General features: G+C 43.4%; 1 protein-coding gene across 1 annotated transcript in view; it reads right to left on the bottom strand.

The window, feature by feature from the left end:
- NPAS2 (neuronal PAS domain protein 2) overlaps nucleotides 1-14,097 on the bottom strand; it is a gene marked incomplete at both ends in the record, with an annotated part of 104,407 nt that overhangs the window by 52,438 nt on the left and 37,872 nt on the right. The window contains one exon of the mRNA XM_082279479.1: nucleotides 792-845. Coding sequence (XP_082135605.1) covers nucleotides 792-845 — 54 coding nt within the window. The remainder of the gene's footprint in view (nucleotides 1-791; nucleotides 846-14,097) is intronic.

The raw sequence follows: 14,097 nt of genomic DNA, 5'->3' as shown, positions 1-14,097 counted from the left end.
TGCCCAGACTGGAAATACTCTCATTAGAGGGAACCAAGGGGAAAAATGTGGGCAACCCCCGGCTCTCTCTAAAGTAATTAAACTGCGGGCTGAGGCATTGATAACCTTGAATGCTTCCAAACTGCTTTACTGCAGATGCCGGTCAGCTCTGATAGTTATTAAGGGTTTCATTGCCACAGGTCTTCTGCCTTGAAACACACCTTTTCTCTCCCAACAAAGGGTTCACAATGAATTCCCATCAACCGGGACTCAATGGAGTACAGACTGTATGTGAATATAGGTTTGTGCCAGTTTAAGGCTGACTTTTCGTGGTCTTTCTCTGCTCTGAAGGTAACTTCTGGGTTTTCTCATTGCTGTGAGGTAGGCATTGGTGAATAAATGACCATTCTAATAGGGAAAACCCTCCACTTTTTCTGTTCTTTTTCTTTTGCAAAATGTATTTAAAGAAAAAAAAAACACAACATTTTTGTGTACTCTGGAAGCTCAGATGATGTACTGTAGTGGCAGAAGTATGTTGTTGGTGCTTCAGTTCTGACGTTCTGCAGTAATGTGAAGAAAACGATCAATGCCTTGGCTTTTTTTTAACATTTTCCACAGGAAACATTGCTAGGTTATTTTCTTCTTACAGTGCAGCCAAGAGTAGGAGTCTGTGAGATGGCAGTATTTCAAGTTGTGTTTGACTGTATTTTACTCTCTTGCTCTTTGATTAATTGATTATGGATAAAACAGCTTCTGCAGCAACAAACAGTATCAAGCTCATCACAGAGAGTTATAAAAGAAAAGATGCTCACCTCTTTGCCCTGTCTTTCTCATCTTCATCCATTAGATTGTCTAAGCAGTATTTTCTGTTGAAGGAATGCAAGAATCATTATGAACTGTCATTTTGTTAGCTCTATTTGCAGGTTAATCTCACAGTCACTCTAATTCATTTTAAAAACACAGTGATGATATCCCGGTCAGATAAATGTGTCAGCAGTGCTTTATGCCACAGTCCTTGATTTTAGGAAATATCCATTGTGGGTAATGTTATTCCTGAGCATTATGCTAGCCTTAGGGTCTCTAGTCAGGGATCAAGGCTCCCAGGCACCACATGGTGCATCAGCACAGTACAAAACCAGCCACTTCTTGGGGATTTTTTTGCATGGAGGTTACTCTCTGCAAACTTGTAGGCTGGATGAGCCTGGGGTCTGCTCAAGCTGAAAAGCGTTTTCATTGCCCCCATGTTCCCTCCAAAATAATCTCCAGTGCAAGAAACAGTATCACTGATGCCTTTGGCTTCTCAGGCTGATCTTCCTACTGGAAGGCTCCTGGTCCTCCTCTGTGGACCTTGACCCAAAGCCAAAAGAGATAGTAGTAACTCCACTGAATTACACCTTAAATTCAAAGTGTCCTTATAAATCCCACTGCCTAAGCCATGCTGAAAAAACCCTCTTGCAGCCCAGTCAGACCATCTGCCCAGCCATGCTGGTACCAAGCATGGGGACTGTGCCATCCCCATCACTCTTTTTGCTAATCTTCACCAAAACAATTGTGACCTCAGCTTTGCAGTTCAATTGCTCCAGCAGTTTGAGCTGTAAGAAGAAAAGGGTAAATTGGGTAAATTAAGTAAATTTGTGTGGGCAAAGCAAAGGGAAAAATACAAAAGCAGCCCATCTGAAGGCTGAGTGCCTCAGAAATGCTTGTCACCAGCTCTCTGCCCACCCTCCTTTGCTCCGTGACCTTATGAGAAAGTGATGCCTGATCTGTAACCACTTCAGCCCAAGAGGAAGTCCTGTGCTGCTGCACCTCTCAGGGCACCTGGCACCCCTGTTGAGTACAAAATCCGTGTGCTTCTTCATCCCACACAAATATTTTCTTAAACAGCAGCACAATGCCACTGGATATTGTCAAAGCCTCATTTTCAAAGCAGTGGTGTAATGACAGGCAATGATAACACTCTTTGTCAGCAATCAATGTTTCTCATTTAACGAGTCCTCAACATGTAAGACATGAATAAAATTGGAGGGGAGGAGGAAGGAAGTTAATTGCTAGGCTTTATTTAAGCCCATGTTATTTTCCACATATGAGTCACACATAAATTTGCCTGTTGAAAGAACATTTTATGAAAAAACGAAAGTGAAAACTAGTTCTCTTACAGCAATATTCTACCTGGTTGTTACTCAACAGTTAGCTAAGGAGACAAAACTACCCCATAACCTTTTACCAAATGAGTTATGAGGAATTAAAGCCACTGGTCACTGACTGGAGGGTAAAGCTACTACTTAATGGCACTAAGCTTCTGGATGAAGCATAAATAGGAAATATGAAGGCCAAGGAATTAGTTTTTTTAGTCATAACTGGTGAATTTAAATTGCTGAATTCTGTTATGCAGAACAAAATAACAAATAATACCATGTCATTTTTAGATGTTTTTTTCAGATATTTGTTTGGACTTGTAAAACAGCCATAGTCAGCCATGACTTTTGACTTGCAAGTCAGCCAAATCATAATCCATATTTTGGACTAGGAAAATGTACAGGCCCAGCAAAATTTTATTAACCAGTGTTTTACATATATTTTAGGTGTTTATTTGCTTAGTCCCATAATGAAACTGTTATCCCAATCAGTGTGTTTTCAAATAATCCAGGCTAAAATGTAGTGACAATATTTAGTGGGTTTTGTTTTTATTTGGTCACTTATTGCAACCTATGCTATTCAGAAGACTACAGAAGGCATTAACATGGCAGGGTTAGCATTTGGGATTTTGCAGTGTTTGTTTGCTAAACCTTTGCTCAAAATCATAGAATCATAGGATGTTAGGGGGTAGGAAGGGACCATAAAGGTCATCTAGTCCCAATGGTGGGAGGACACCTTGCACTAGATCAGGTTGCTCAAAGACTTATCCACCCTGGCCTTGAACACTATCAGAGTTGGGACATCACAACCTCCCTGGGCAACCTGTTCCAGTGTCTCACCACCCGCACAGCACAGCACAGCACAAAATGTTCTGTTGCATGCATCCTTGTTGAATCTAGGGTATGACAATCAAATGGGGCAGTATCAGCAGCAGAAGTCACTCTCCCTGAATCCCTAAAGGTCTTCCTCTGCTGCAGTGAGGCTTCCTCTAGTTGTAACAGGTTCCCCATAGAAAGCAGGAATATGAGGACAAGTGTGCTGAGCAGCTGTGAGGAAGGGTGGGGGTGGATGAGACAGTCAGCATCGGTGCTGCTCAGCCCTGGCTGTTTAGGAGAAGCACAATGTACCTAATGGAAAGGGGCTTCCTACAGCTGTACCCTGTACACCATCAAGAAATTACACTGCCAGGAAGCCTCTACTCTTGAGAGAGAGCAACAGATCTAACCGGTCTGTTCTGCCAAGGATTTGGCTGAATCTGTAAAGCAATTCATGGGCAGCTTCCAGTAAACAAGGTTTCTCACTGACTGACATGAAATTCTGGACCTGCTGTGCTGTTGCTAGCATGAGACAATATCTAATTGTCATTTTGCTTCTGTTTGCTCACACGGCAAAATCTCTAGAGCATCATAAGCATTGCTAACAGGGTTTGCTAGTACATATGTAGCATATGAAATTAAAACTGTTCTCAATAAAATAGATACATCAGAGTATGCAATTGCTGCGACCTGGTATTGCCATCCCTCTCCAGAGCCCCACCAGATGCTGCCTTACACCTTGATGGAGAAACCCACGGCATGGAGCTTAGGTATGTGCTTAGTGCAACCTGCTTGCTTTATGTTATCCTCCCAGTCCCTCAGCTGTTAAAGTCCCAAATTGCAAACTGGAAATCTACTGTCTTGCCCCCGTCAGTGACTGGTTTAGGAGAAAATTCAGACTCATGACAACGATGGAGGCAGGCAGTAAACACCAAGGCTCTGTGCCACAGCTCCCCTGCAAAGAAGTGACATAAAAAACCAAGCGGCACAAGTATTTCTCAAAATGTGAAGAATCCTTTCTAACAAAGGGATAACATAGGGAATTTGGAAACCTATAGGTAAGAACACCACATGATTTAACTCCTGCTGGCAGAGTATTTAACAGTGACAGTTACATTCGGAGCTTCATTAGTATCATCATTATCCTCAAGGAGTGAAGACTATCACTCAAAAAGATTGGAACTACTTGGAACAGGGAGGCGAAAGCTCATGTACTCCCATCAGGGTGGTACTCAGGCAAACACACAGAAAGATGCATATCCACAAGTAGGGAAGAATGGCATTTTGGAAACAAAAGAGTGGCTAAAACTGTTAACCATGTACCCCCGGCTTAGTTATCAGATGGAGAATTATAGCACAAACATCCCCCCCACATTCATTCATACAATGAATAGCTGCTTGGGAAAGAAGTAATTCAGGCAGAGTGCCACCTCCCTCCAGGGACTCTCCAGAAGAAAGGTTGCACATGTTTATTTTGATACAGTCTATTCCCAGTGGACACAGAGCTTGCACTATAAAAAAATCATCTGGCACTGATCACCTTATCCTGTGCTAGAAACATGTTTTTTATTGACCTAAGCTACTACTTTTCTGGGCTGGCGAGGTTGGTTTCACTCCTTCCTGCCCTACTGCTCATAAGGATATGCTGTAGACACTCAAATGTAGGCGATCAGTTGTTGATTTCCCACTGAGCTGCCACAAGGCCAGCTAATAGCTCCTACAAATCATCCTGATATTTAACAAGAAATTTTATTCATATTCATTTAACTCAGCTGAATTAAATCAGAGATGTAAATTTCTTTCAGAGGCCCTGATATGTGCCTGGGGGACCTTCATGAGAAATCACAGTGTTTGTGCTTCCCTGGCCCTTACGATTGGCAGCTCAAGGAAAAGACTGGGCTTTTCCTTCTCTTCCTTCTCTGGCATGGTGGGGTGTCTGCCTCCATCACCCCACAGGTCTGCCTGAGTATTCTACCACTTATCCTGTACAGGTACGGTCAGCCCTGTGGAGAGGGGTGCTCCACCCAATACAGACATACCTGAGCCTTGCACCTCAGACCTCAACCTTAGACCACTTGGGATGCTGGTACAATACAACCATCCTAACTAAAGATGCACTTGGAGAACAATCCTCTCAAAGACAGAGGATGGGCAAGGGTTGTGTGGAAGACTGGGATGCTGGGATGAAACCCCCTGAACTACCTTCTGACCTCTGGGCAGACCCTTCCCAACAACTGCAATCTTTGTGAAGGAGGAAAGAAAAGAGCAATAGGGTGTAGGGCAGACATGCTCCCATGCCTTCCAAACACATTGCTCGGCCTCCAGTGCCCATCTCTGCTCAGCATTGCTTCTGTTCTGCCTCAACAGGGAGTTACTCTCCCATCCCCTCTTCAAAGGGGAGGAAAAGGCTCTTAGCAAAGAGGTCAGTGTTACACAGGAGGCACATGGGTATCTTTGGTGGGGTTCAGGATTTAAAGGCCAGATCCAGCCATGGATCCAGCATGGCATCCTGTGCTTAGTGAGTAGGATCCAATACATAGGACGAAGGCACCAAAAGAGAATAAAGGCTCTGGGCATGATGCAGGGGCACAGTTTCTGGACACCCACTAGCACAGGGGACAGTGTAGCTTGGTCACTGTACTGGCATCGCTGCCAGGTGCCCTGCCCAGGGACGATGAACAAGGTCTGAAGGGCATTGTGGTTGGTCAATGGCATCATCCCATGGGTGTTCCACAGCGTGGGTTAGATGGGGACTTGCCCACCCTGGGGAGCACCACTGTGGCAAGGATCTCTACCTGCTTCCTCTCAACTAAGCAAAACCCTGAAATGAATCACACTAACAAGTGAAGTATTTCTCTTCCAAGCCTTGCTGGAAGGCAAAGAGAAAGATCAGCAAATGGGAAGCAGTAGGAAAGGTCACAGAGTGACAAGCAAGAAGTGACCATCTAACCACTTTAAACACCTTGTTCCAAGTTTCTGTAACATGGATGAAGCACCCGGATATCCCACCAGGAAGGCTACAGTGTGAGCACACAGCAGAAGGATTTGTACAAACACAAAGCAGAACAAATCAACAGATTCACAGACACATCAAATTGAACTGTACCACTCTATTCTCTTTTTTTCAGATATAAAGCTATGAACTGTTAAAAGAACATACTGGAGTCCATAATTAAATATGACACATTCCCAACCACAGCAATAAAAATTGATTTATCAAAATGTAAACAGACTAGCCTTTAGAAAACTTAACACAGTAAAAATTCACTTCCCTGATGATATACATGGTTATTTGAGAAAGATAGTGTCTTTTCAGTGGGAGAAGGGCAGTCTGGAGTTACCACGGGTCATGTAATGCTGAGATTGTTATGGGAATTACTGTTTTTAGGAGTAAAGGAAAAATCCAGAAGCACTGTTAAGTGTCCAGCTTTAGAGTTTTTGCCTGGCAGTGTATAGCGAGGTCTTCCTGCATTCAGTAGGTTACTACATTTTGTTTACAATAGAGATGTTGTTTAGAGGCTTCAAAAAAAGAAAAGAAGAAAACTTTTTGAGAAAATACCGTACTTCATGAACCTTGTGGGCTGTTTCATGTTTCATACACATGTGCAATGAATCTTTAGATGGTAACAGACTTAAAGCAAAACAGACATTAAAAATAATCCACACGTGGACAATAAAAAAATAGTGGAATTTGACAGAAATTAATGCTCCACTCTTCTGAACTGGGGATGATAGGAAGATGCTCACAGGTAATAGACCTGAGTATTAAGAGATTATGATGAATAGAAATAAAGGCTCAGAGCATGTTCTGGTTTTATTCTTTACAGTATTTCCATTTAGTGGGAAGGGGTATTATTTTCCACACGTCAGAGTCCTTGCATCTATTGCCATGTGTTAGACAGCTTGCCCCCTCTGCCCTGGTGTCAGCTGAATTTTGGGGTGTGCAGCCTGGGATCCTTCTGTAGGTGCGGTGTGATTCACATCGGTTTAAGTCAGGAGTGAGACAGCTGATGTCCGCAGCGCCGTGCTGGAGCGGGGCCAGGGTGAGAGGCATCTTTTATCTCTAGCTTGTGAGCAATGTGTAAAGTTTTGTGCAGTGTTTGGATCTCTGGTGAAGATCAGTACACACACACTCGTTATCTTCCTCACTGCTATTATTACTGCTGAATGACTAAAACCATTCAGACTTCAGTGAACAGGCTGTGAATCCCCATGTTCAACCGCTGCTCTGCTCTCCCCTCGCACGGCTGGAAACAGAAAGGCAAACAAATTAAACTAACATTAATCAGCAAAGACTGCCATCTGTATAACTCAGAGCACTTCTTCGTGTGCCCGTCCCCTTCCAGCAATGCTAAACAGGATTAGCTTCCGTGGGCGGATGGGGAAAGTAGGTCAGTTCGGTAACATCGCTGCGTGTGATGAACGGAGGAGGATGTGACTGCAGTGGTCTGCTGGCAGCCCTCTCGCCTTCTGTATGAGCCAGGAGATGAAGCACCTGGGCTTGTCATGGGGCGCACGAGGTGGCTCAGACCCTATGTCCCTGCATGGTGACACCTGACATTTGTAGGATCAGGGTTTTGGCAAAGCCTGGCTGATGCATTGGAGTTAGTGGGTGCATTTCAACAAGAAAACTGAGGCACAGGGCAGCTAAATGCTTAGTTATTATTAGTTTGTGTACAGCCAAATATTCGTCAAAGCTTACACATAAGCCAAAGTGTCAAAGCTTACACATAAGCCAAGTACCTGGCGGAGGTACTGTCATTCTGTATTGACTCCATTGGGTATGTAGAGATGGCGGCAGGAAAGCCAAAGCTCACCTAGAGTGACACCTGCAGGGCATGACAAGGGCAACAAGAAGAGCTTCTGCTGCTACATCAGTAATAAAAGGTTGAACAATGAAAGTGCGGGACTACTGCAGTACTGGAGGTGTGTGAGGGGGTGAATTAGTGACAGCAAAACAGGTAAGGCTGATGCCTGCTTTGAGGCAGTCTTCACCAGCAAGGTCTCTCAGCCTCCATGTTGGAGGCAGGGGCAGGAAAGGGCAGAAGCACCGGCAACAGGTGAGGATCAACTCAGGGAATTTGAGGAAGCTTGGGAGAAGTTGACCATACAAGCTGATGGGGACTGACTACTTGCCTCGTTGGGTGCCGGAAGACTTGCTGGTGTCCTCTGCTAGGCTGATCTCTCATTTTGAGAAGTTGTGGAGGTGGGGGGGGGGGTGTCTCTGATGCTTGGAAACAGGCAAATACTGGCCTTCAAGAAAGGGCAAAAGGGTGATCCAGGGAGCAACAGGCCAGTCAGTCTCACTTTAGTCCCTGGCAAATCATGGAGCAAGTCCTGTTGGAGCACAGGGCTGGGCACATGGAGAAGAAGGTGATCAGAAACAGCCAGCATGGATTTACCAAGAATAGCCTGACTGCCAGTTATGATAAAATGACAGTCTCTGTGGATGGGGAGAGAGCAGTGGATGTCACTTATGTTGGCTTCATGCTCAAAGGCAGTGCTGTTGTCATGGGCGAGACTGAGAGGCTGAAGGAAAGGACGGATGTGAAACCTTATGAAATACAATGGGGACAACTGTCAAGTCCTGCACCTGGGAATGAAGAGCCTTGAACTCTGATACAGGCTGGGGATGGACTGATCAGTGAGCAGCTCTGCAGGAAAGGCCCTGGGAGTTCTGGAAGGCAGCAGGCAGCATGCTGTACATGAACCAGTGGTGTGCCTTGGTGACAAGGACGGCCAATAGGACCCTGGGCTGCATGGACAGGAACACAGCCCGACCAAGGGAAGGGTTTATGTCCCCTCACTCGGCACCTGTTATACCACATTTAGGGTAATGTGACCAGTTTGGGGCTTTCTACGACAGAAAAGATAGGTCAACTGGAGGAAGGTCAGTAGCGTCCCCAGTGGTGGAGCCTGGAACCCTTGACTCATGAGAAGGGGGCTGGGATAGCCAGGCTGGCTTAGCCTGGACAAGAGATGGCTTTGGGGACACCTAAGAGTCCTCTTATTGCCTACAAGGGGTCAACAAAGAATGAGTGCTGGACTCCTCATGGTGGTGCAGGATGGGACAATGAGAAATAACAGATGTAAGTTTAAAGAAGAGAGGAGGAGCTTTTCTCCATGAGGACAGCCAGGCAATGGAGCAGACTGCCTGGAGAGGCTGTGCCATCCCCATCCCTGCAGGCTTTCAAGACCTGACTGGTCAAAACCCTGAGCAGCCTGGTCTCACCTCAGATCTGGCCCTGCTTTGAGCAGGAAGTTAGACTGGAAACTTCCCGAGGTTTCAACCTGAATTCAGTTTCAACCTGAATTGTCCAGAGATTCTGGATCTACTGAGCTGGCTACATATCCTAAGCAAATCAGTCCCCTTGAATTATATATTCCTATATTATATACGTCTTGAAATATATTTTATTATGCTTTTGGTTTCTGTACTAGAAATAGCTTGTGCACTGTGTCCCTACATTGTCATCCCTCCTGCTTCATAAACAGGTACACATATTAACATTGTATGTCTGTATGTCAGGTGGTTGTTATGCCACTTCTAGCTGTTAATTAAAAAAAATTCACTTTATGATAGAATTAGCAAAAAAAAAAAAAAAAAAGGAAGAAAAAGGCCTCTCAGGAGAATGGCCCTTGACTGTAAAACCCGTTTTTCTTCTCTCTCCACTTCTCATGTTCTTAATCTGTTTTAGGTATTTATAAAACTTTAATCCTCATAGTATCAGAAGTCCCGAATGTACAAAGACTTTAAAATGTGCTTAACTCTATACTGCTATAAGAAGGCCATCATGTATGTGTATCTTTGCAAAATCCAGGTCAAAATGTGGAGGTAGAACTGCACAGATTATTTTGCAATTATTAGCTCCGAAACCTTCCCTTGAAAAGGGTCTCAGTTATAAAGTATTCTTAGTTGTAAGAATCTGTTTATGTTCTTCTGCAAATATTTAAATAAGTAGAATAAAATAACATTTGACCTATGATCTCCTGAGGGTCAAATGCCTAGCTGACACAGGCAAAATATGCAAATATTATACTGTAAAGATTTATTTGTCAAAAATGCAAGGATTTTTATTTTGTTTGGCATGAACCACCTGGGAAGCACCAACACAAGCAGAAAATTAGTCTTTTTCAATGGGACTGTTATCAGTCATTCTCTTTGTTTTCTGGCAGCAACAGTCTTGACAAGATCATTTTAATCCTTTCCATACGATTAAACAGGCTATGGTGGCCCTGGAATGTAAAGCAAGATGTCCAGGAGCTGACAGTTTGGTCTCACTACCCCCACTTCTTTGTTTGTTAAGTGTTTATGATGGCTCTCAAATAACCAAGTTACTCTTCTTTTAAAAGGCTCTGGACCTAGAAGTAATTTTGCTAACAACAGAAAACATTGTTCTAGAAAGAAATTCTGAATTTTTGACAGTGCTATTCAATTAATTGTCACAATTTACACCAGCTGTGATCATCCCCTCCATACTAAGATGCTGAAATAACAGACTACATGTTTCTGTGGAGATTTCAGCAGGAAAGCAGAAACTAAACATGAAACCAAATTTCCTTTGAGTTTTAGGCACCTATCCTGATGTGGCATCTCCCTCTTCATTAAACAGGACCAAGGGTGAAGGGCTGTCCTCTCTCAGTGTCCTTGCCCTCTCCCTGCTCATGTGGGATTTGTTTGCTTCTTCAACTAGCAAGAATTGGAGGGCCAAGCTCCAAGGAGCAGACTGGGACTTGAGCCAGGCAGTGAGTGCTCTCCTTGGCCTTCCCCATCCTCTGGGCATTGCAGCATGGTGACACCCATGGGTGCTCAGCTGCTCTGCCATTGATGGGGCTGGAGGTGGGAGGCACAAGGGGACAATGTGACTGTCCCTGCAGAGACCCTGCAAGACAACTTCCCTGCCCCATGCAAGAGGCAAAGCTGTGGCCTAAATCTGCTGGTGTACTGGAAAAAAAATCCCTATACAATCTTACAGAAATAAATACAGATATCAACACCAATAATCCTATCACTTTTGTGTTAACAGCTTGATAACACACCTGCTTATAACTCACACACTGCACTAAATTTTCTGCTCTATAGTAGCTATCATATCCCTGTCAGTAGAACTAAATACTTAATCATCTGGGGACATGAATCATGAAAAGCTGTTTAGGGGAGATATTTTTAAATGGACAATTTGTTGTCATTTAATTTTGAGAACTTGCTGTCTCTTTCTTTTCAGAAGGGACCCTGCAAGCCTGGGACCATACAGATTATTGCTCTGTACAGATTATTGCTTGCAGGTAACGTAACCTACAAAGTTTTAAGGTCATTTCTGACCAGAGCAAGGCAGGAGGCTTCAGGGTTTGCCTGGGCATCACTGAGCCTAAAGACGGCAAGGATAGAGACAGACAGCCTGCCTGATTGCACAACACTTTGGGGAGGAATGTTCTCCAGTTGCAGTCTCCCAGTTTTGTGTCTGAGTCCATAAACCTGCCAAGAGTTCAGCTACAGCATCAGACCAAGGCTGCACCTGTATTTTGTGCCATCTTGAACATTTGTGCCCTTGAGTCCCTCCTGTCTCAGACCAAGCCACACTCCAGCTATGTGCAAAGTACCACTCTTCTCAGATTCTTCCTGTGACCAGTGGCTCTCATTTCTACAAAGATAAAGTTTCTCCAGCGTGATGTAAAATTCAAATCAGGTTTTACAAAATGAACCTCTAAGGAAAAAGGATAATTATTAAAGAGCTTCGTTAGTGCTTTGCAATCTTAATTATGATAATTATATTTTTGTAGCTAATATAACTGAACTCCTGCTTTTAAATCCCATTAATGAGCATTTTTAATCCCTCTCCTACTGGGCCAACAAAACCATAAGGTTGAACTTTATATTTACACAGGGCACTATTTTTAATAAAAATGACGCAGTTTACTGAGGGTTTCCATTCCCTTTTATCTGCACCTCGAAGGTGCACCTTCTCCCAAGACACGAGAAATTAAGAAAAGCAAAGATGGATTCAGCAGCTTGGACTCGATTTCCCTTCTTGGCAACAAGAGGGCACAGTCCCTAAGCCAGGAGGGCAGCAGACTGTGGATATTGGCTGCCATCAGGAAAGTCAGTGACACCACTGCTCCACTGAAAGCACAGATTTAAAGTTCTCTCCCTGAACAGCCCAAGGGCTGAACTTCATCTGCTCTGGGTCCTCACGTGGACTTCAACAGGAGCATGTGCACCACCCAAGCAGGCAGAGGATGCGACCCACTGCCTGAAACAGAGACCTGTCAGGTGGAGGACACCAGGAAGTTGCACAGGATGACTTTGCCATACTGAACAGTCCCACGGGTAAGCGGGATACTGAGGGGTGACAGGAACCATGCCACAGTGGCCAACAGTAATTGATGACCAGGGGAAAAGGTGGCAACTGGGGGAAAAGGTCAGAAGAAATCTCAATTAAAAAATAAATGCCTGAATACACAAACTATTAGTGCTGTGTATGAGCAGGAAAAGGTACCTCCCCAACTTACTGGAAATACTGAAAAGTTCCAGCAAGTGACACTTTTCAGTGGCTCAGTATTTTCTGAGTAAAGTTTATAATCCCTGATAGAGCAGAATTTGCTGCTGTGTCCTATGTTATGACCCAGCCACCACCACCCAGGTGTAATGGCCTAGTGGAATTTTTTTATGAGTCTGTTTGCAGACAAATATTTTACAGTTATCTAACAGAGAGAAAGAAGTAAAGGATCAAAGAGGGAAGAGCATACAAATTCAGATGTCTCAATAAATAAATTAAAACAATAAAGCATATATTGAATATCATCTGCCCATTAATCTCTGGAGTAAATTCAGAAAACTAATTAAAAGCTTCTACACAGATAAATGATAAGCTTCTTTATTCAATGAACTCAACATATGAACAAACAGAGGTTTGTGTTGATATCATCATTATTAGCAATTGCATTAAAGCAAATGATTTTTGCTGTGCTACTGGGAATACAGTGATTTGAAAAACAAAATGTTATGAGATGAAAATTCAAACCTTTACTGTACCAAGCATATAGCATTTCCTGGTTTTTATTTTTAGTTAATGGTAACTTGTATGGGTCAGGATGATAAAAAAATAAGATGGGGAGAAACAACCCCAAAGCCAGTACAGAAACAGGAAAAATCTCTGCATAATCGTTCTCCAGTGGAAGGCCAGCTTTAAGGGCCGGTATCGCCTTCCCACATGGGGAATTCTCTAACTCGTCAGTTCCTCTGCACCTTGTGTCCCTTTTTCTGCTATTGGCTTCAACATTCTCAGGGGATTTTGTCTTGAATTTTAGAGGGAGGTTTTTGCCTCTTCAACCGTAATTGATAGATGTTCTATTTTTGTGGTGCAACTCTGCTCTGTTACATGATGTGTGCGGCGGTGCTGCATGGGGAGCTTGCAAGGCAGCTAGAATTGCTCTCTCTTGGTCCTCTGGGAATAAACCCCATCCCAACCATCCCTTTAGATAGCTACGACTTGAAAAAGGGGATTCTGAAGAACACAAGTTTACAGCTTAAGCTGTGTGTTCAATTTAAGTGCAGACCCTGAAATAATTGGTATCAATATACAGTCAGTTTGGAATCTGATTATTTAGAATCAATTAAAACTGATCTGGCTCCAGAATTCAGATATCCTCTTAAGGATCCTAAACAAGGAAATAACTTGAAAAACTCTATATTTTATCCATAGTGCATTCCAGCAATTCAGCGCTGATTAGCATAAAAACAGCTTTAAACAGATGAAATGAAGGAACAGGAGAGAACAGTAACTGCTTTTGTTTATATTTTTTATTCATACACCAACATCTTCATACTTCATATTGTACATTAAACTCTCCCAATTGACCAAATGGAAGGAGAGATTTTAAGAAGTCTCAGGCTAATGTCCTCTTGAACACAGGCTAAATGAAGGATACAGTCCATAGAGTGTAAAGTGCACTTAGGTTTTAGCATATTCACTCAACTGCAGCAGTTCAGAAACAGAGAAGTCATTAAAAGCCCCACAGCAAAAGATCAAATTATGCCTCTGCTAGATATTAACTTTGAAAAGGAATAGAGACAGTCTGAAAACCACAGTGAAATACTGATGTGCTGATTCACCTCGCACTTATGTTCTGCATGACTTAGAACTGCAAAATAATCTCTCTTCTGTGC

Source organism: Coloeus monedula, assembly GCF_965178545.1.
Source record: "Coloeus monedula genome assembly, chromosome: 3".
Lineage (NCBI taxonomy): Eukaryota > Metazoa > Chordata > Aves > Passeriformes > Corvidae > Coloeus > Coloeus monedula.
This window is presented reverse-complemented; position numbering and strand designations above follow the sequence as displayed.